Raw genomic sequence first — 23,318 nt, 5'->3', positions numbered from 1 at the left:
ACCCCCAGATTTTAGATGCGTAGCAAAGTATTAGTGAAACTATGATATCGAATTACTGTAATTACAGCTCAACTGGTTAATCGAGATTTTTTCTTCTTCTTTATAGTAATATGTAGCGCCTTATTTACTTATATCATTCAGTGTTTCATGGATAAAACTTCCTTAACTACAAAAAACAATCTTATGTATTTATATTTATTTGAAGTCTCTAACCGTTCATTTCCTAAATAAAATCTGTACAAGATGAAGACGTTTTAGTATGAGTGAACGTAAATATGGATTGTTATTTTATGCTCAATACAGAAGAAGGCGAAGCGTTCGGGAAAGCATTATGGCGAACGTTTTCAAAACATAAGCATTCCTCATTTCCGATAGCTGTTTGTGGTGGAATTAACATCAAAAATAATTTAAATTTGCTATCAGATGTGTTTTACAAAAAGTTGAGTGTGAAGATCAATTACCCCCGTCTAAGAGATGAGACGAAAGTCAAAGATAGGATTACAAGTTAAATGGCAGACGAAAATCCCGGGTTTCATCTTGTTTCTGATCCAGCGTGGTCCAGAATAACCTCTCACGTTTTGAAAATGGTTAATTTATAGTACATGTATATATGCACATGTATAGTTCGTTATCATATACGACTTTGTGTTATTTTATTTTTGCAAAGAAAAATTATCCTAGCTTCAGCAATATATTTTTTTGCCATCATTATCAGTGTGTTGTTTTAAGATTGTCTTCATACAAACCCTCACTCATTTCAAATCTTGAAAATGTTTTACTCCTTTCTAGATTATTTTCTTTTCCTGTTACACCTTGTGAATTGAATTTCGTCTTCGGTCAAAATATTGTTTCAGTGAGTGTCGTTGCACTTTCATGTCTAGAATGTGATTTGTTTTCAGGGCAGTCAAATAAATCTTAAAGCTCTACACTCAACGTCAGTAGTAGCGAGGCATGAATGTAATAGTTCCACGTATTATAATCAACCGTAAACCGAATATTCGTATCGACCAAAACTATTTACATGAGGCGTAAGGTTTAACTGATTTATAACCTACGGCAAAAACGAAAGAGGACGTTCTTAATTTCTGAATAGTTGTTTTCTGAAAATATAACAGACAGTATAGATATAATCTGTATTGGAACAAAACGCGATGGTAAGTTGACTTTTACTTTTTAGGTGTTTAGCGATTTACATGATATTAGGGATAAGGCATCATCTTCATTACAACTTAAGTAACGAAAGTGGAAGTTCTTTATTTCTGAAGTTGTTTTCTGAAAATTGTTATAGACAGAAGATATAACTTGTATTGGAAAAATAAAGCAATGGTAAGCAGATTTGTATTCATTTGTTTTTTATTCTTCTTTATTTACATATAGGCGCCACTTCTTGTTGTTGGGATTGATTTCGGAACAACTTATTCTGGATGGTCGTATTCGTTTAAACACGACTTTGACATCGATCCAACAAAAGTCGCAACAAAGGGTTGGCATGGAGACCAGTTTGTTTCATTGAAAAGTAAATGTTAAGGTATTTTGTTCATAAAGCAAGAAAAACGATATATTTGATTTTATCCTTAAGTTAGGCTTCAGATTTAAACAAATGGTAAGCAAATAAGGTCCAGTTAAGAAAAGTGCTATTTTTCTCAGTAATTTCAAATAAATTGCTGTGAATATAATTTAGGTTCAAACTATATATTTAAATGATGAATATGATTTCTTTCTTTGGTTTCTTGTTCTTGAACCATAAACAACCATGCATTATTTTCGAAATTATGGTGTTGCATGCAATTACGATCGTATCCAAGATATCCTTTCGACAATATTTTAGTATTATTTTAGAAACAACGTAGGTGTGAAGAAAAGAACCGCCCACTTTTATTTCACTTTTGGAATTGGTGTGAACTTTTCTTAAAAATGTTTAAATAATTACGGTTTACAGCACCGACATGTGTCCTGATCAAACCCGATGGGGAGACGTTTTCAGCGTTCGGATATGAAGCTGAAAACAGGTACAGCAGTCTGATTGAAGAGGGGAAGCATACGAAATGGTACTACTTCAGGAGATTTAAGATGAAACTTTACAAGCAGGTAAAGTACAGCAAAATGCAAAATACCACATAAAATATCAAAGTTCCTATAACAAAAGGGCATCCAGCTTGGTTTTGTTATTATAAAAGTAGTGTTTCAATCAAAAGTATACTTACATGTACCGGCAAAAAATCCGTAAGCATGTAGTTAACAATATTTTGTTTTCTTTCAAAAGGACATAACCAGAGATATGGACATTGAAGATGAAACTGGAAAGAAATTAAATGCCAAATTTGTGTTTATGGCTTCAATAAGGTAGTATAGCTTGATGGAATTATATTTTAGTAGTGTTATCAATCTATCTTAAAATAATGTCACTCCTTACTCGTAGCAGATAATATTTATTTACATTGTACATACTAGAACTAAATTGAAAATAAAATATGGTTTTCAGCACTGATAAAACCTACTCTCAAATTCAAAAACATACATTAAATCAATTCAGCGTTGTTGGACAAAAGTGTTTGAATCAAATAAAGGCAATAAGTATACTGATTAATACCATTTAAAATATTGTTTCACAAGTGTATTATACCTAAATCCAAACTTTTACAGATTTCTTAAAGACGATCTTTTGAAAGCCATTGAAGACCGGATCAAGGGAGGCATCAAATCAAAGGAAATCAGTTGGGTTTTGACAGTTCCCGCGATTTGGGATGATGGTGCCAAACAGTTTATGAGGGAGGCCGTTGAAAGTGTAATGCGTGGCAAAATATATCTCTTGAAACGCCTTTTTATAAACAAGAAACACATATTTTAGTAAAAACAGAGACAAATTTCGAAGACAATCTGAATTGGTCTACTTGTATAGCGTCATGACAGAAATATCCATTTACATTATTACGAATATTCAAGGTTTAGAATTTGTTGATTTCAAAGTGCTCCGTGAAAGGCTACATGGGTTGCCATAGTAACAGTTTTCTTATTGACTATAAAAGAAGTCGACATAAAAAAACAGCAATAAAATGCCATAAATAACATATCTACCTTCCAATATACTTACCTTTCTGCTAATAATATTTTGTAAAAAGATATATGCACAGTATCAAAACTTTCTGGACAACCCTCGTACAACCAATTGTTTACTCACTGTTGAATTGTTAAAACGAGCTGTTAATTTGGGAAGAAAATGTCATTATGGGATAAAAATAGCGTGTGCAACGAAAGTAACTTATGTAATGTTTTTGTTTAAAATAGGCTGGCATTTGTTCTGACAAACTGATCATAGCACTGGAACCAGAAGCCGCAGCGATATACTTTCTATTCATACGTGCGGAAAAGAGTAAACAAAAGGACTCCCTTTCCACGTTCAAAGCTGGAAGCAAATTCCTTATTGTTGATGCAGGAGGTTTGCTCGTATAAAAAAGACTAGTATTTGACTCAAAAGAATATAACGTTTTGGGTAAAAATTCGTGGAGTTGATAAACAATTAATCGCTTTACAAATGATACATTATTTTGGCAACAAAAAGAAGTAATTAGTTTAATGATTTAGATGGATATCCAACATCTAATGCCACGAATACATTGAACGTGCCCTCTATGTAATCCTTTACTGGCTATGGTCACAAATCCGAATGACAGTCGATAATTCGGTGATCTAGACCAATATAGAGGCTTGCCTTAGAACACTTTGCGATATGTTATCTCGTTTTGCTGATAATTGTTTTAAAAATATGCCATTCAATATTCTAATCCGTTTAAATATCGAAATGTTGCATGTAGGGGAATGACATCACAGGGTAGATGTGCATGTTTAAGACTTCGCAGTAATGTTGATCTACATTCAATATAATTTTTATGGAATATGATGTATTTTCTTAAAAACAATACAATATTTTTGAAATGGTGGTCAGTATGTGTGCCCTCGATAACATGAAATGAAGGGTGATTTACAGTCCATGAAATGAACATTTTCGACATGATTTTGATAAGACTGTGAACCTGTACTTTGTTAGATGATGACACAGAAACTAAATATGTTTCGTACAAAACTTTAGCTTACTTAAACAAAAACTCTCCAAGATAGTTGCAAAAAAAAAACCTCCGAAAGTGGATTTGTGACCTTAGCTAGTGCTACATCCCTCAACTCAAATAACTCCAGCGCGACATTACTGAAACGTTATACAAATATATTTGTTAAACTGAATCATAATAAAACACTTACACCAACATTTATTTCCTCACGTATTTATATTTTATTTACACATTATCATTTGTCAATTCCAGGCGGCACTGTTGACATAGCTGTTCAAGAGGTCGCAAAGAACGGTTCTATGAAGAATAATCAAATGTTTAGTGGAGTATTCGTAAAATGGTTCACCCAATGCATAGTGAGTGTCTAAATATGTCCTTATGTTTAAACTGACCGTTTCAATGCTGTAACCTTTTATAACTGTTCATGTTTACTTTGTGTGTCGACATCGTAATTTTTGTTCATGTTACCCGTGTTTATGTAAGTTTTGATCCTTGGTCAGTTACATTATTGAGTATGTAATCTCGGCTGCATTTCATATTATATTAATAATGTATTCAATTGCGTTAATGTAATTGACAGAACATGTTGTTTATGCGAATATTTGCATTGTATTTTAACAGGAAAAGAGACCATTGAGGAATTTAAACGGTCGAACATGGACGATTATATGTTCATGATTCGCGAATTCGAACTGAAAAAGAGAACTGTTGATCCAGTGAAAAGGGATAAGCCGATGATCTTCAGGATTCCATTTGGGTTACTGGTAAAGAATATCAGGGGTAAGAAGATTCACGAGGTCATTAAGGATTCCCCGTTTGACAGTACGGTGTGTATTCTTCTACAATAATGAGTTTCCCATACTTATTGTGATTTTAATTGAATATCCATAATAAAATTGCTAATAAGTCATTGAACATTAACCATCCGCCTTATGTAAAATATAAAAAACAAACATTTGTTACACAGTACTGTGTGTGAATACCTAAGTTTTAAATGACGAAACAGCCAATAAATGACGTATTCACTGAATCTTTGAGATAATAAAGTGATAACATGGAACTGAATATTCTTTTATCAATAGATATATCTAAAAAAAATCATATATTTACACCTAAAGATAATAACAGTTTTTTTCTCATTTTTTGCTGATGAAAATTGCAATTTCGGTTTGCTTGACTGTTAATGGTAAGTGTAGAAACTTTATTGCAGGTATCCATCAAAGACGACAAAATGAAAGTCAATGTGAGTGTAGTTACAAACTTTTTTCAAGACGCAAGTTGACGCTATAGTTGAACACGTAATAAACCTAATTGACCAGTCGATCATCGGAGATATAGCTGCTGTTATTCTAGTCGGAGGATTCAGTAATTGCCCCTTACTCCAACAAGCTATGAGAACAAAGTTTGATAAGCACACAAATATCGTCCCAAACGATCCAGAGCTTGCCGTTTTGAAAGGAGCCTTGATATTTAGACATAAACCAGAGCTGATTTCCCAGTGAGCAAATACACGTATGGCACAAACAAAAGTGCGCATTTTATTGAACATGTTCACAGAGAATCATATAAAGTAAAATACGAGAACGGTGATGCTTATTGCGAACAACTTTTTGATAAACACATTACAGCTTGGCAGTGCCTCAATGTTGGAGAAGCGCAATCTGAACAGGGCTACACTCCATTTAAATCAAGTCTAATCGCAATACGTTTTTAAGTTCCTTCCCATAGAAGGAAGTGGGCTTGCCCGATTTGTTAGAGTACGAATGATTTACGGAGGGACAGAGATAGAGGTCGAGGCCACCGAGGTCGCTACAGGGAAAGTGCATCGCCTGAGAATTGACTTCTTGAGATAAACATTCGGAAACATATAAGACGTATCTTAAAATATATTATTAACTGTAGCATGCTTGAAGTTATTAAGCGTGTTCCAAACTATCTTAGGTAGTATAAAACAGATCTTGGTCCAGTCGATTAATGTTAAACAGTTGTAATCAAAGAATGTACAGAACTAGATTATCATAAAGCTATATATAAATTGAAAATAACACGGATGTGTGCAGCAGTCTATAAAATTAAATTTTTAGAACATGCGAAATTGGCAAATACTTGCTATACACCCCTCTTAGAGTACATGCGTTACGAAAGTATTTTACTTGCATATACAATTGGATGTTCATATATTACAATCTTATTTGGTCAAAATGGCACTGTCATTTTTTTTCTTTATCATGAAAATATACTTACCTAATATCACAAAGTTCGAATAACCACCGCATTGTAAAATCATAGTAATCTTAGTTTTGTTCAGAGTAGTGTTTTGTTTCTATGTTTTCAGAAATGTTCTGTCTCAAAACATCAACCTATCGGAAACAAGTCACTGTGTAAATAACATCAACTAAATCATATCAATATGAGATCATGAGGGGCATCTTCTTAAGAAAAGTGTTCAATGTGTTTATGCCAATATCTTGACACTGAACGTCAGTACCCAGTAAATATCCTTCGTTCGAATATCATAACTATAGAATAGGCTTGATATTCTGATGCGTGTGTGGGTTGTCTGTGCTGTTGTGTATAATGTGTGTCTATCATTTAGTTACTGTTTGCTTAAGCCTTAAACAGGTTCGTTAGATTTTCGGCTACTCGGCTTGTCCAAGTTTCCATTTTTTGCTATCGACTGACCAAAATAAAAAATGTTGTGGTTGTAATAGTTGTTTTTGATTGTTGTTGTTGTTCTTAATTTTGTTGTTGCTGTCTTTGTTGTTGCTGCTGTTGTTGACACCAAAGCAATACATCTTAAGATATATCCGATATATCAGTTAATCCCAATTCCTTGCTCCTCTATGCTTTTATTCATAACATTGTACATTCTTGCTGTTTCAATTATATATGCACCATTATGAATTGCAAATAAAATTCAGCTCTATATGTGCTGTGTTTTGCAATTTTGAAAACGCAACTTTTTGTAGAACAGTCTAGCATATTTCGCGATTTACCACATAACAACTCACTATGAATTCAATAAACTATACATCCCCCAACCCCAACCTAAATTTCTATAAAAAAATAGCGGTTGGGCAAAGGGGAACACACCATTGAGACCATTGAGATACACGAATCCTTATCTTCTTTATCGTAACCTTATATAAAACACACACACACACACACACACACACACACACACACACACACACACACACAGAAAAAGCGATCTCCCTTGAACCAAAAATATAATATAAGATCTATAAAACATTTAATAAGGTAGACATAAAAGTGCTGAATAACATGTTACTAGAAGTAACCTTTCCAATAAAGATTAATGAGCCATCCATGTGTTTAAGAACATGTCTTGTTCGGTGAACTTGATCAAACTTTAATTTAACAAATTTGAGGCACTGTGAAATCAAAACCACCAGGTCGTAGACTAACTGAAACAAAACATGTCAACACTTCATTATAAAATGTTTCGCCAAAAACTGGATTTCAATTTAAACCTAAATAAATCGACTGAGTCAACCCGGAATAGTGGCCCAAAGTAACGCGAGGGACCTTATTACTTGCGTCGAGCTTGTTGGGCGTATCGGCTGGGACATTCGGTGACGGAGTGGATAAAATAAGTGACTTACGTGAATGAATAACACTGTAAACACTAAAATCAATTATTGTCGGAGGGTTGTTTTATTCCTCCCAGATTATTTTGTAAAATATTTCAAAGTAGCCTTAAATATTTTTCAATCCGACTGAACCAGTCTTAAGCATATTTCCGCTTGATATGTTCACGCTTCGCACGCTCATATATTTACTTGAATACTATAAAAGCGCGTTGAAACCGTGTTGAAAATATTGAGTTTTATTTACTTTCCGATGGCATAGTTTGCCAATAAATATTTAAAATCAATTAAAAATAGTCACTCTTTGGTGTCTGTTTTTTACCAAGGGTGTTCGACAAAGGATTTAATGCGATTTAACGCCATACATAGCATGGTGATAATTTACAACAATACGATAAACTTGACAATATGGTACGAAAAGGTTCAAGCACCCATTTCCCTTTATTTAATACACTATTGTGCTTAAAGAGACTATTTTATGGTTTGTTAAACGCACGGACTATTTTTATTATCAAGTATTGCAAATTATTAAAGTGACACCCTTTAAAATCAATACATACACATGTATAAAAAACATAAAATTGTGAGGTAAACCTTTAACTACTTAGTAAATAATGCATTTAAGGAAAATATAAATAACTGATAACAAGATTGTAAACCATGTATTTGATAGCTGAATACGCAAAAAAAATAAATGATTGGGGACTGTTAAAAATTAACTGTGATCTACTTTCGTCTTATACGGTAGAAATACCGTGTTCCCTGCACCTTTCTTTTAAATTTAACTCATATGACCCACTGTTTTTGACATTATTTCATCCTTTTTTGTAAATTAAAACAAATGTATTAATTGTTGAGAGAAAGAGTGCATCTTTCAGAGTCTTATAACTAAGATACTGACGGCTGTTACCCTTCAACAAATGTTGATATATGCTCAGATGTTGTCATTTGAAGTCCACGATTTCATAAAGTGTTAGTTATTCGATTCAGCTAAAGGCTGTAGCGTAATTGGTTGATTCACATGATCACATGATGCTACCAATGTATCCAATGAAGAATCCATGAACTTGTGTCCTTGTGGGCGAGTTAATATGGTATACGTTTGAAATTAATGTCTTACCTGTTCCAGTGTGGGTTTGAACAAACCGTCGTTACCTTTTTAGAAACAAAATATCCAATCTCGGTAAAAAAAAAAACAGTAAAATACTTATAATGTAAGTGTTTGGAAGCATTGCCGGGAACACATAATGTTGGTCTAAAACATGAGCGAATTTTGTTAATGCTTGTGTAAACTTCCAAAAGCTCGGGTACAAGGTGCAATAATTATTTCGAATTTGAATATTTTATATGCATTTGCTTATCATAAAACCCGTGAGGTAAACCTGTGCATATCTTGTTTTCAAAACCATATATCTGATATAAGATAACAAGCCGTGTCTTAAAAGATTACAAACAAGTTAAAGAGCTGTTATAAATACTAAATTTAAAACGACTTGGTACAATCTCACACTCAAAATTTGAAGTGTATTAATTTCGGGATGAAATTCGTTTAGTAAAGAAATCTTTACATCTTCCAAACTTGTTTGAATTTATGTGGTTTTTCCCTTTTTGAGATTTTTTTGTTCCTGAATGCAATATTCTAGGTGGGCACAGGTCCTGTTCTACTTTTCAAATGTTCGTCCCTCTAATTACAAATCCAAGATACGAGCGAATCCTAAGTTGCATCTAAAATGTCCGCCTACTCTAGCACGAGATCCTAGATACGTGCTCTTTCTAAGCTGCTTACCCCCTCCCCTCTGATGCACACTCACACATGTGCGCACGTCCAGAGTTGTATTCCACAAATGTTGGCCATTCTCTGACGTCACAGCTAAAATTTCCACACGTCCTAAGCTGCATGCACAAATGTTCGCCCCTCCTCTCACCACAGCCAGGATGTGTTCACATCCTTACTTACATCCTTAAATGTTCGCCCCTTCTGACGTCACAGCCAAGATAAGCGCACGTCCTAAGTTGCATTCCCAAATGTTCGCCCCTCTGACGTCACAGCTAAGATGTGCGCACGTCCTTAGTTGCATGCTCAATTGTTCGTTCCCCTCCTCACACCACGACCAAGATGTACACATGTCCTATGTTGCATTTACCAAATGTACGCACCTTCTCACGCCACAGCCAAGATGTGCGCACGTCCTAAGTTGCATGCTTAATTGTTCACCCCCTCCTCACGCCACAGCCAAGATAAGCGCATGTCCTAAGTTGCATTCCCAAATGTTCGCCCCTTCTGACGTCACAGCTAAGATGTGCGCACGTCTTAAGACACATTCCCTATTTTTTGTTTCTCTCCATAGGCCACAGCTTAGTTGTGCGCACGTCCTAAGTTGCATCCCCAAATTTTCGTCCCATTCTGATGTCACAGCTAAGATTTGCGCACATTCTAAGTTGCATCCCCAAATGTTCGCCCACTTCTTAGACCACACCTAATATGTGCGCACGTCCTAAGTTGCATCTCCAAATATTCGCCCCCTTCTGACGTCACATCCTAAGGTGCATCCCACCCACCCCTCTTTTAACGTTAATGTCTAGATATGCACACGTCTTAAGTTCGTTCACTCTAACGCGGAATACTAGATGGGCATATCATCACGGCATTAGTTGCACCCCATGAAGTGCCAATTATTTGACTAGCTCTTGGCCTTTCAAAATGGAAATCAGTGCTACCCAATAAACGTATACTGTTTGTGTTAATTAAATTCAAATACCGGATTAAGGATGATTTAAAATGTTGTTGTGTTTCTAATATATGTCTGGAAGGTTAAAGATATGATTACAAGTTTCAAGTTTATTCAGTAAAATCATGTCATACATGTATACAAATGAGCAGATAGAGATAAAGATGGGAACAAGTTAAATGGCTGACGAAGCATCCCGGGTGGGATCTCATTTACTGATCAAGCTTGGCCCAGACTATCCCTTCTTTTTGAAAATGGTATCCGGATCTTTGGACCTTCTACATGATTCTTTTTCTTTCGCTAAGGCCACAACAAATTTATCATTTGTTCTACGGATTTTGCCAAAAAAAGTAGGAGCGAGCGAGCGAAAAAAACATAAAAAATACTCTTATTTTAAAATTAAGGCAAATTAGAGGCGAGCGAAAAGCGAAAAAAAATAAATGTATTTTTCTTACCAAATTTATCATAAAACTATGTTAAGAAATGCTTTTTAATTACAAAAAGTTGCTCAGTTATAAATGAAAAAGTTTTGATTGTATCACATGAAAATCTGTCTCAATATTTAACAAATGGCAATAAGATGAAGTGCTTTACTACTAACTTTTTAGCATCAGCAATTAAAATGTGGATATTATTGTAAAGACAGGATTCCTGTCATTATTAGAAGACCAAAAATATCAACTATTGTATTCATTCCATACTAATCCAACTTACTATCACAAAAAACATTTTAGACAAGTAAGAGTAATTCATCATTTGAGCATTTCTAGATATTGGGTCAGGTCTAAATTTGAACCTCTTGAATCATACGATAAAATTGTAGTGACATTGACATGGCAGAATATCGAAAATGTAAATAACACAGAAAACATTTCTGAAAAAATATACACTGTGAACTGAATGGTTGGACACCATAATTGAAGCAGTAGCAAACAAATGTGCAAATGTAGCACTGGTCATTATATTAAGTGCAGGTGCTGGATTAAAGATGTTTCTATTTCAAGACCTCACCTTGACCACGAACCTTTGGTTTATAGGTTAGTGCCTTGAAAAAAGAATAACATGACAGCCTTCATAGCTTCAATGCCTGTAAGAAACAGGGCAATTTAAGAAAATAAGTGCGATAATGCACCAGTCAATTGTAACCACGGCCCTCCAGGTCCGGGGAATAGTGGGGACTTTGACTTTCGGTCCAGTCAAGCCCGGGCAAAGTCCTCGCCCTACGGGGACAATCTGCTCGTGAAACCCCCGCCAAATGCTAAAGCACCAAAGGGACTCTAGGTAATGCCTATTCCACACTATATTTGGCTGGAAGACAAAACCACCGTATTAACCCGGCACTGCGGGGCCATCTCGAAGGTAAAAACACAGCCCATTTCCCCGGCTATCCCCCTGGACCTGGGGGAGGGGGGGGGGGGTAATTATTGCCTTCGACGCTGTGAAACTGCTGTTGTTTACTGAAGACTATAATCCATTAAGTTTGACACTGAGCTAGCAATTGTTTTATTTTTTTTTCGTTCTTCGAACTTTAGGTGCGGCAAATCTGACGAACAAATGATCAATTTGTTATGGCCTAAGAAATTTATCGTAGCTTCAGCAATATATTTTTCTGCCATCATTATCGCTTTGCTGGTTTAGGATGGTCTTCACACAAAACCTCACTCATTTAAACTCTTGAACATATGTTTTTCCCTTTCTGGATTTTTCCGTTTTATAACACCCTGTGATTTGAATTTCGTCGTAGGTCAAAATGTTTGTGTTATTGCTCTTTCATATATGGAATGTGATTGTTTTAGGACAGTTGAATAAATCTTAGCGTTGCGCTCAACGTCTGAAGTAGCGATTTGTAAAGACCTGATTGTAATAATTCTACTTACGAGTATAATCAGTCTAAACCTTAATATTCTAATCGCAGTATCGATAATAGGCATAAGGTATAACTGATTTATAACTCAAGACAAAACGAAAGAGGAAGTTATTTATTAATGAATAGTTGTTTCCTAAAAAAGAGACAGACAGAAGATATAATTTGTATTGGAACAAAACGCGATGGTAAGTTGAGTTTTACAATAGTAGTTCGCTAATGACATGATGTCAGGCATAAAGCATCAACTTTATTACAACTTAAACCAAAACGAAAGAGGAAGTTCTTCATTTCTTAATTGTTTCTGAAAATACAACATACAGTAGATATAACTTGTATTGGAACAACGCGATGGGAAGGTTTATTTTTACAATGGAAGTTCGCTATTTATGTGATAGTATGTTAAAGCATCAACTTATTTACAACTAAGTACGAATACGAAAGAGGAAGCTTTTTATTTCTAAATGGTTATTTTCTGAAAATGTTATAGACAAATATGTGTAATTTGTATTGAAAAAAACGCGATGGTAAGTTGACGTTTACAATTGTATTTCCTTTAACAATAGAATCAATTAATTTGTGTAATTTTATCATGTCTTTTTTATTTACACATAGACATCGCTTTTTGTTGTTGGGATCGATTTCGGAACAACATATTCAGGTTGGTCGTATTCGTCTAAATCGGACTTTGACATCGACCCAACAAAAGTCGCAACAAAGGGTTGGCATGGAGACCAGTTTGTTTCATTGAAAGGTATATGTATGGTTTGGTTTGTTTGTTTATTTATTGCAAGTTTTAAGAAAATATATTTTTTTTAACTTTGTCCCTTGAGATTTAAACAAATAGTAAGCAAAATAGTTCCAGGAACGGCACATTTTCTTAGTCATTTCAAATAAATTGCTATAAATTTAATTAAGGTTGAAAAATATTTTTTATAAATAATCGATTATATCTTTTGTTTCTTGTTCTTGAACCATAAACAATCATGCATTTCTTTCGGAAATAATGGTGTTGCATGCAATTAATATTGAATCAAAGATATCCTTTAGACAAAATTTTAATATTTTTTTTAGAAACAACGCAATTGTGAAGAAAAGAACCGCGCAATTTTTTTTCACTTTTGGAATTGGCATGATTTTTTTTTCAAAATGTTTAAATAATTACGGTTTACAGCACCGACATGTGTCCTGATCGAACCCGATGGGGAGACGTTCGCAGCATTTGGATATGAAGCTGAAAACAGGTACAGCAGTCTGGTTGAAGCGGGGGAGCATACGAAATGGTACTACTTCAGGAGATTTAAGATGAAACTTTACAAGCAGGTAAAGTACAGCAAAATGCAAAATAGCACATACAATATCAAAGTTCCTATAACAAAAAGGCATCCAGCTTGGTTTTGTTATTATAAAAGTAGTGTTTCAATTAAAAGTATACATACAAGAACCGAGAAAATCCGTAAGCACATAGTCAACAATGTTTTTTTTTTTCTTTCAACAGGACATAACCAGAGATATGGACATTGAAGATGAAACTGGAAAGAAATTAAAAGCCAAATTTGTGTTTATGGCTTCAATAAGGTAATATATTCTGATGAAATTCAATTTTGGTGATGTTATCAAATTAGCTTAAAAGTAATATAAATTCTTACTCGTGATACTTGGTTTGAGAAGCAGATATGTACATTTCACATACTTAAAATCAATTGAAGATCAATTGAAAATGACATATAAGCCGCATCGCACGATTTAGGGACTTCGGACATGTATTTGTTATTGTGATGTTTTAAAGTATTTGATTGAAATACTATTTCAGGAAGACATTCTGAAATAAACCATGATGATATCACTTAAATTGGGTAAAATACGTGTTTACCAATGAGACCATATAATTTTTATTACGAAAGCACATTATTCAAATGATATGCAAAATTAACGTATCAATATTACAACTAGCTTATAATTTTTTTTTTCTGAAAAAAGTATCTTTAAGGAACATAAATTAAGATTAAAATGATGAATCATTTTGTATTTTTGATAAATTTGGCTGTTTTAAACACAGACTATTAATGTAGTTAACATATGTCGATACGAATTGATGGTGGCTATGGAAACATGAGTAAACCAATGATCAAGAACCGTCGCGAGAATGATGCATCAATGACAAACTATTAAAAGAAAGAAGTCTGGAAGAAATGACATACATAGAAAAAAAAACATTATTTTTGTCATATTTGATTAATGATTGTTTCATTTTGAGTAATAATGTCCGTAGGCCCAAAATCGCGCGATGCGGCTCATATTATGGTTTTCAGCACTAATTCAAAACATACATTGTTTAAAATCAAATCAATTCAACGTTGTTGGACAATAATGTTTCAATCAAAATAAACCCATATGCATACTTATAAATACAGTTTCAAATATTGTTTCACAAGTACGTAATACCTAAATCATAACTTTTACAGATTTCTTAGAGACGACCTTTTGAAAGTCATTGACGACCGAATCAAGGGAGATGTCAAACCCGATGAGATATGTTGGGTTTTAACAGTTCCCGCGATTTGGGATGATGGTGCCAAACAGTTTACGAGGGAGGCTGCTGAAAATGTAAGGCTTGGCAAAATATATTTCTTGGAATGCCTTTCTGTCAGCAAGAAAAGCATCAAAATCAAAACAGAAACAAAATTCGAAAATATAATGAATTGGTCTACTTGTATAGCGTCATGACAGAATAATCCATTTACACTATTACAACCACTTGTTTATTCATTGTTTAACTGTTAAAACGAGCTGTAAATTTGTGTGCAAAATGTAATACTGGGATAAAAATAGCGTGTGTAACGAAAGTAGCGTATGTAACGTATTTGTTCGAAACAGGCTGGCATTTCTGCTGACAAACTGATCATAGCACTTGAACCAGAAGCCGCAGCGATATACTGTCGATTTATACCTTCGGAAAAGGGTGATGATAAGGCCTCACTTTCAACGTTCAAAGCTGGGAGCAAAGTCCTAATTGTTGATGAAGGAGGTTTGCTCGTATAAAAATACTAGTATTTGACTCATAAGAATATACCGCTTTGTGTAAAAAACGCGGAGTTGGTAAACAATTATTCGCTTTACGTATGAAACAGTCTTTTGGCAATAAAAGGAAGAAACAATGCTATTGATTTAGAGAGATATCCCACAACTGATGCCATGAGTTCATTCAACAAGCACTCTATAATTATAATCCTCTTCTGACCAAGGTCACTAATCTGAACAGGATACATACCCGAACAGCTGTTTAAACACGCGTTTGTTTACCGTGATCGATAATTCGGTGATTTAGATCAATTTTACCGATTGCCTAAGCAACCTTTTCAAAGTTTCATCTTCTTTCGCTATGTTTCAAAAATATACCATTCGTTATGCTAATACAGTTAAATATCGAATTGTTGCAATGTTAGGGGTATGACGTCACATGACAGATGCGCATCACTTTTACCTCGCAGTAATTTTGAATAACCTTCAATATATTTATGAATGGAAATCACGCTTTACATTTGCGAATCCCGAGCTTTAGAAAACAGCAAAAAAGCAAAATATTACTTGGCAGCTAATCGTTAAATAAAGGTACCATCTTTAATCATCCTTATTGTACAGTTCACTTTTGGCAGGTTATTACCAATCAAGTTTTTGATGTTATTTTATGTTCATGTTTTCTTTAAATTCAATTCAAACTTACAGCACTCATCTGTTTCTACATCCTTCTGTCAAAATTCAAAACAATCTTTTTAGAATATAGTGTCATTCCTTAGAAAATTTACTTTTGAAGTGTTGGGTATGTGTGTCCTGGGTAGCATTAATTGAAAGGTGATAAACTGTCCATAAAATTAACTTTTTCAATATAACATTGATAAGATTGCGAACCTGTACTTTGTTAGATGATGACACATTCAACAAATATGTTTCATACTACACTTAAGCTTACTTAAAGAAACTCTCCAGGATAGTTGCAAAAAAACACCAAAAGTGGATTTGTGACCTTGAATAGTATTACACCTCTCAACTCAAATGTCTCTACTAAAACGTTATACATATTTGTAAAATTGAATCATAATGATACACTCACACCAACCTTTTTATTTTGTGGCGCATTTTTAATTTATTTTCACACTTTCATAAATTTTGTAATTTTAAGGGGGCACTGTTGACATAGCTGTACAAGAGGTCGCAGAGAACGGTTCTATGAAGAATATTTACAAAGCTAGTGGCGGAGATTGGGGCGGAACAAAGGTGGACGATGCGTACGTGAAGTTTTTAGAAGACATGTTAGGTATATGATGCTTGCTCTATAAGTATGTGTTTGGTCCAACTAATTTTACGTTCGACAAAGTAATCATTTTTTTATTGGAGTATTCTAAATGGTTCACTCAAAGCAAAGTGAGTGTCTTAAAGGTGCTGCACTCCGTATGATGAAATAGCGAAAAAAATATTGTCGAAAACTGACATAAACTTGGTATCGATGTGTACAATGCATTGAAACCTAATAACTGAGGTACAACATAGTTTACAATTAATTTATTTTCGCAGAGTTTTCGTCTTTTTCCATTAAAAAAAGATTACTAGGTATGTCTACCTAGTAGAATTACTTATGCGTGATTGGCCAGTCGATGATATCACGTGATATTACCAATTTGGTATATAGCTTAAATATTCAAAACCTTTAATGTAAGCCTTCGTAACACAGTAGATACAATTCTGGTCTGCAATTTTAGCGGCACCGGTTCGAACCTGGTCTCCGACCCGATTTTGTTTTTACATTTTGGTATTTATTTAACAATTATGATATTATCAAAGAGTAAAATATTTTATTAAATAATTGTCCTGAGATTCGTTGCAGAAAAAAACTTTTTTGGTGCCAATCTGGTGTATAGTCCCTTTAATATGTACTTATGTTTAAACTAACCGTTCCAAGGCGATAACTGTTCATTTTAACTGTGTGTGTTGACATCGTAATTTTTGTTCGTATTACCCGTGTATGTGTTTATTTTGATTCTTGGTCAATTATATTATTGAGTATGTAATCTCGGCTGCATTTCATATTACATTAAAAATGTATTTATTTGCGTAAATGATATTGTCTGAGCATATTGTCGATGCGGATATTTACATTGTATTTTAACAGGAAAAGAGTCCTTTGAGGAATTTAAACGGTCAAACATGGATGATTATATATTCATGATTCGCGAGTTCGAACTGAAAAAGAGAAGTGTTGACCCAGTGAAAAGTGATAAACCGATTATCTTCAGGGTTCCATTTGGGTTACATGCGAAGAATTTCAGGGGTAAGAAGATTCACGAGGTTATAAGGGATTCCCCATTTGGTAGTACGGTGAGTATTCTTCTACAAGATTGAATCCATTTTCTTTAACATTCCTTATTAGTTGTTATTTTAATTGGATATCCATAACGAACTTGCTTAATAATAAGCCTTTGGGAAATTGACCAATGTTCGTCTAAAATGTAACTAACATATAAAAATCATTTGATAACTCGATACTGTGTGTGATTACCTTAGTTTGACAATCAATTACTTGGTCACTGTCAATGTATGAAATATAAAAGTGATAGTATGGAACTGAATATTCTTTTATCTGAAGGTATATCTAAGATAATACTTATACAATTAAAAATATTAAAAATATCAGTGTTTTTTTTATTTTGCCGTTGAAAATAACAGTTGGGGTTTGCTTCAGACTGTTACTTGACTTCAATGGTCAGTGTAGAAACTTTTTTGCAGGTTTCCATCAAAGACGACAAATTGAAGGTCAATGTGAGTGTAGTAACGAAATGTTTCAAGACGCAAGTTGACGCCATAGTTGACCATGTTTCCAACCTTATTGACCAGTCGACCATAGATGAGATTGCAGCAGTTGTTCTAGTAGGAGGATTTAGCAATTGTCCTATACTCCAACAAGCTATGAAGACAAAGCTTGATAATCATACGATTATCGTCCCAAATGATCCAGACTTGGCAGTCTTGAAGGGGGCCGTGATTTTCGGACATAAACCAGAGCTGATTTCCCAGCGAGTGAGCAAATACACGTACGGAATAGATACAAGGGCGCAATTTATTGAACATGTTCACAGAGAATCTTATAGAGTAAAAAACGAGAACGGGGGTTTTCGCTGTCAGCATGTCTTTGATAAACACATTACAGTTGGGCAGTGCCTCATTGTTGGAGAAGCACAAGCTCAAAAGGGCTATGTACCAGTCAAACCAAGTCAAACGGCTTTAAACTTTGATATTTATTAAACCCTTGATCCAGATCCGATGTATGTTACCGACAAAGGTTGCCACTTTGCAGGCACATTGGATGTACCCATAGAAGGAAGTGGGCTTGCCCGATCGGTTAATGTACGAATGATTTACGCAGGGACAGAGATAGAAGTTGAGGCTACTGAAGTCGCTACCGGGAAAGTACATCGCCTGAAAATTGATTTCTTGAACTAAACGTTCTAAAACATAACGAACACGTCTTAAGCTACGTGGTGACCTAAAATATTTTTGTTTACCTTAAGCTTGTTCAAGACTGTCTTAGGAAGTATAAAACCATCGCATTGAAAAATCATAGTATTCTTAGTTTTATTTAGAGTAGTTTATTTAGTTTCTATGTCTTCGGTAAATGTTATGTCTCTAAACAACAACACGTCATGAACAACCAAAATGTGCTAAAACATCAAATATATCATATCGATATAAGACAATTATGGTCATCTTATAAGAAAAGTATCCAATGTGTTTATGCCGAAATATTGACACTGAACGTGTCAGTACCCAGTGAACATCCTTAGATGTTATCAAATATTATAACTATAGAATAGGCTTGATATTTTGATGTGTGTGTGGTTTGTCTATGCTGTTGTGCATGTTGTGTTTCTTTAGTTTAGTTACTATTTGCTTAAACTTTAAACAGGTTCTGCGTCAGATTTTCTGAGACTGGGCTTGTCCCTTCAATGTTCATTTTAAATATCGACTGGGCAATATAAAGGTTGTGGTTGTGATTCTTGTTTTTTTGATTATTGTTATTGTTCTTAATTTTGTTGTTGTTGTCTTTGTTATTGTTGCTGTTGTTGAGACCAAAGCAATACATCTTAAGATATATCCGATATATCAGTCCTTTAATATTTACTTCAAACTCTTTTAAATACATAGTGAAAGTTAATCTCAGTTCTATGAGATTCTACATGTATGTTCTTTTTAATGGAACAGGAAATTCATGTATATATCAGTTAATCCAAATTCCTTGTTACTGTATGCTTTTATTCATAGCATTGTTTAGTCTTGCAGTTTTAATAACATGTGCACCATTATGAATTGCAAATAAAATTTAACTCCATATGTGTTTTATTTCATGAAATTTTAAAAAAGCAACTTTTTGTAGAAGAGTCTATATTTGTGAACACTTCATTATAAAATGCTTCGCCAAAGACTGGATTTCAATTTAAACCTAGTAAAATCGATATGAAACATAATGAACACTGTTTTCCTGAACAGAAACATGTTAATTGACGTCATGGGTTCTCATATGACGCGACGGTAGTGGCCCAGGTAATATCCCATGTCCTGTATCCGATTGAGACACAGACCGATCTGGATTACTGTCACCATGGTATACATGATGTTCTGTCGTTTCGTCGTTCAATCTTTAGGGACTGAGTCAACCCGGAATAGTGGTCCAAAGTAACGCGAGGGACCTTATTACTTGCGTCGAGTTGGATGGGCGTATCGGCAGGGCGATTCGGTGACGGAGTGGATAGAATAAGTGACTTACGTGAATGAATAACACTGTAAACACTGAAATCAATTATTGTCGGAGGGTTGTTTAATTCCTCCCAGATTATTTTGTAAAATATATCAAAGTAGCCTTAAATATTTTTAAATCCGACTGAACCAGTATTCCTTTCTATACCGATCACTTTTTGCGACCAGATTTTCACAAGCGGATCCAGTGACCCGGCGCCCCCTCCCTAAAATTCGTTTACTTTTATTTCCAATATAGGAGAATAAAAGTAAAGCATACGCCCAAAATCTCGGGCTAGAAATTGTAAAAACATTATCGGTTGAGCACCGATTTATATGACGTCTTAGCCTTCCTCTGACGTCACAGCTAAGATGTACGCAGGTCCTTAGTTGCATCTCCATATATTCGCCCCTTCTGATGTCACAGCTAAGATGTGCACACGTCTTAAGTTGCATCTCCAAATGCCCCCCCCCCCCTCCTCACGCAGCTGCCAAGATGTGCGTGCGTTCTAAGTTGCATGCCCAAATGACCCCCCCTCCTCACGCCACAACCAAGATGTGTGCAAGTCCTATGTTGCATGCCAAATGTCATCTCCCAATCCTCACGCCACAGCAAAGATGTGCGCACGTCCTTAGTTGCATGCCCAAATGCCCCCCCCCCTCCTTACGCCACAGCCAAGATGTGCGAACGTCCTAAGTTGCATGCCAAAATGCCACCCTCCTCACGCCACAGCCAAGATGTGCGCACGTCCAAAGTTGCATGCCAAAATGCCCCCCTCCTCACACCACAGCCAAGATGTGCGCACGTCCTAAGTTGCATGCCCAAATGTCCCTCCCTCCTCACGCCACAGCCAAGATGTGCGCACGTCCTAAGTTGCATGCCCAAATGTCATCCCCCCATTCTCACGCCAAAGCCAAGATGTGCGCACGTCCTTAGTTGCATCTCCAAATATTCGCCCCCTTCTGACGTCACAGCTAAGATGTGCGCACGTCCAAAGTTGCATGCCAAAATGTCCCCCCCTCCTCACGCCAAAGCCAAGATGTGCGCACGTCCTTAGTTGCATCTCCAAATATTCGCCCCCTTCTGACGTCACAGCTAAGATGTGCGCACGTCCTAAGTTGCATGCCAAAATGCCCCCCTCACGCGCCACAGCCAAGATGTGCGCACGTCATAAGTTGCGTGCCCAAATATCCCCCCACCTGCTCACGCCACAGCAAAGATGCGCGCACGTCCTGAATTGCATGCCCATATGCCCATATGTCCCCACCCTCCTCACGCCACAGCCAAGATATGCGCACGTCCTAAGTTGCATGCCAAAATGCCCCCCCCCCCCTCCTCCCCCCACAGCCAAGATGTGCGCACGTCCTAAGTTGCATGCCCAAATTTCATCCCCCCATACTCACGCCACAGCCAAGATGTTCGCACGTTCTAAGTTGCATGCCCAAATGTCACCACCCCTCCTCACGCCACAGCCATGATGTATGCACGTCCTCAAAATGTTCCGTGGCCTCTCAAAATAGAAATTGGTACTATCCAATAAACGTTTACACCCTATTTGTGGTAATTGAATTAAAGCAACCGATTAAGACAGTGTTCTTTTTCGAATAGATGTTGTATACTATATATGTGTTTTTTTTCAGTGTTAAGTGTCGAGTCCCTTTAACTACGCTATACACCTTTAAATACGCAACCCTAACAATTTTACCATTTCAATTGCGTATGTAAATCAATTAAACCTGGTATTGCGGGATGCATAAATTTGAATGCAGTCATATGCAAAGCACTTATAGACGCGGCAAATAGGATGTACCAATATAAAAGAAATTCGGTGAATTTAAGTATCCTGTCCATAATTGATTTGGATGACAAGTACTTACCATTTCATTTAGTTTAATATAATAAAAATAATATTAATCTAAATACAAATTATGACCTTGATCGACCTTTTTGTTTGACAATTTTAGCTCAACTTTCACAAAAATGTTAACTGGATGGTAAAATATCTTCCAGTAGAATATAGCTCCATGTAGAATTCTGGCTGCTATTCTCCTCTGGCGTATTTTGGCCAACTATTTGCCAAATTTCAAAATGACTTATACAAAGGGTTACTTAGGTGACACTTTATTGAAGTCCTTTAAGCCATGTTGATTTGTTTAAAACTCAGAAGAGGGGCTAGTTTTTACTATTTGATTAGACTGCACATGTACAATTTGTAACAAGGTGCAGTTTTAGTAAAAAGACAACAGTCATTGGGTTTCTCAAGTGAAACCTCCCTTTGAAAAATTTCTCTGAAGTCCCATTTTCCAGCCCTTTTATATTAGGTATGATGTGGTTAAAAGCTGGTTCCACACAGGAGGTCTCAAGTTTACTATATTACTATATTGTAAAATCTTTGAAAATCTTTTCTGAAATTGCAAGGTGAAGACCCTATACATCTGATATTACTTTACAAAGATTGTTCGATTTAAGGTTTAAGTGTTAAAGCTGGGTCGGCCCTTGAAGTCCTAGGTTTGCTATATACTTAAATACTTGTAGTAAAATCATGTAGATTAAAAACTTCGGAAATCTTTATTTAAATCGCAAGGCCATAACCTTTGATATTTGATATGGAGCCTCATGTAGTGGTTAGTAATTACCTTCATTCATAGCACCTAATTAAATAAAAGACTTCCTTAAGAACCATTTTGTTTCTGAACAACCAATGGTTTCCCTAGCAACCAATGACATTCTAAGTATCCACTTCTTCTTTAGCAAACAGCAACCTCTTTAGCAACAAGTGATTTCCTTTCCAACCAATGACTTCATTTTCAACAATTTACAAACAAAGCTTGATCGAAACCTAAGTAATTGGAGGAGTCGAACACAATCATCGGTTCCAAATACACAAACCATGCGCAAAACCTTATGGTCATTATTTTACACATTACGATGATTCTATGTGAGCTTGGGGCTTTTTATATGCACATTACACATACTTAATTATACTTGCAACGAATACAATATACCCTACATGTTGTTTAAACAAACACCGAACTTGCTTCGGTTAAAATTATACACATTTTGTGTTGTTTGAGTAGCAATTAGTTTTCATTGCATTTCTGATTTTTGTCATTTTGTCAAAAAAAGTTGTAGGCCCAGGCCTACATGGCCTTATATGTAGCTTCACCACTGTACGCCATTCAAAACAGTAACATTAGGTCTTTCGGTAAAACGTGTACTCGTCTTAAATAACAAAATTTTAAAATTTTTAATTCAAAAATATTA

At 35.4% G+C, this 23,318-nt stretch overlaps 1 protein-coding gene and 1 long non-coding RNA gene across 2 annotated transcripts; both read left to right on the top strand.

The window, feature by feature from the left end:
* Window positions 1-1,973: 1,973 nt before the first annotated feature.
* On the top strand, window positions 1,974-2,763 carry LOC128217162 (uncharacterized). Its single transcript, XR_008258199.1, has 3 exons — window positions 1,974-2,088; window positions 2,264-2,343; window positions 2,644-2,763. It is a non-coding gene; the product is annotated as an uncharacterized LOC128217162 (long non-coding RNA).
* A 10,015-nt stretch (window positions 2,764-12,778) lies between these two features.
* LOC128217158 (heat shock 70 kDa protein 12A-like) lies at window positions 12,779-19,649 on the top strand. The gene is made up of 9 exons (XM_052924097.1): window positions 12,779-12,795; window positions 12,884-13,022; window positions 13,443-13,591; window positions 13,767-13,846; window positions 14,734-14,875; window positions 15,146-15,296; window positions 16,449-16,583; window positions 17,436-17,641; window positions 18,050-19,649. The coding sequence occupies exons 1-9, from the start codon at window positions 12,793-12,795 to the stop codon at window positions 18,563-18,565; spliced, it is 1,521 nt and encodes a 506-aa protein (XP_052780057.1). The 5' UTR covers window positions 12,779-12,792; the 3' UTR covers window positions 18,566-19,649.
* Window positions 19,650-23,318: the final 3,669 nt, after the last annotated feature.

The sequence above is a fragment of the Mya arenaria genome, chromosome 14 (genome assembly GCF_026914265.1).
Source record: "Mya arenaria isolate MELC-2E11 chromosome 14, ASM2691426v1".
NCBI classification, from domain to species: domain Eukaryota; kingdom Metazoa; phylum Mollusca; class Bivalvia; order Myida; family Myidae; genus Mya; species Mya arenaria.
This window is presented reverse-complemented; position numbering and strand designations above follow the sequence as displayed.

What these genes read in the sequence shown, in the direction of transcription:
- LOC128217158 (XM_052924097.1), top strand. An exon ending in GTGTTTATGGCTTCAATAAG is followed by an intron (nt 13,847 to 14,733) that starts GTAATATATTCT and finishes TAACTTTTACAG; the next exon opens with ATTTCTTAGAGACGACCTTT. An exon ending in GTTTTTAGAAGACATGTTAG is followed by an intron (nt 16,584 to 17,435) that starts GTATATGATGCT and finishes GTATTTTAACAG; the next exon opens with GAAAAGAGTCCTTTGAGGAA.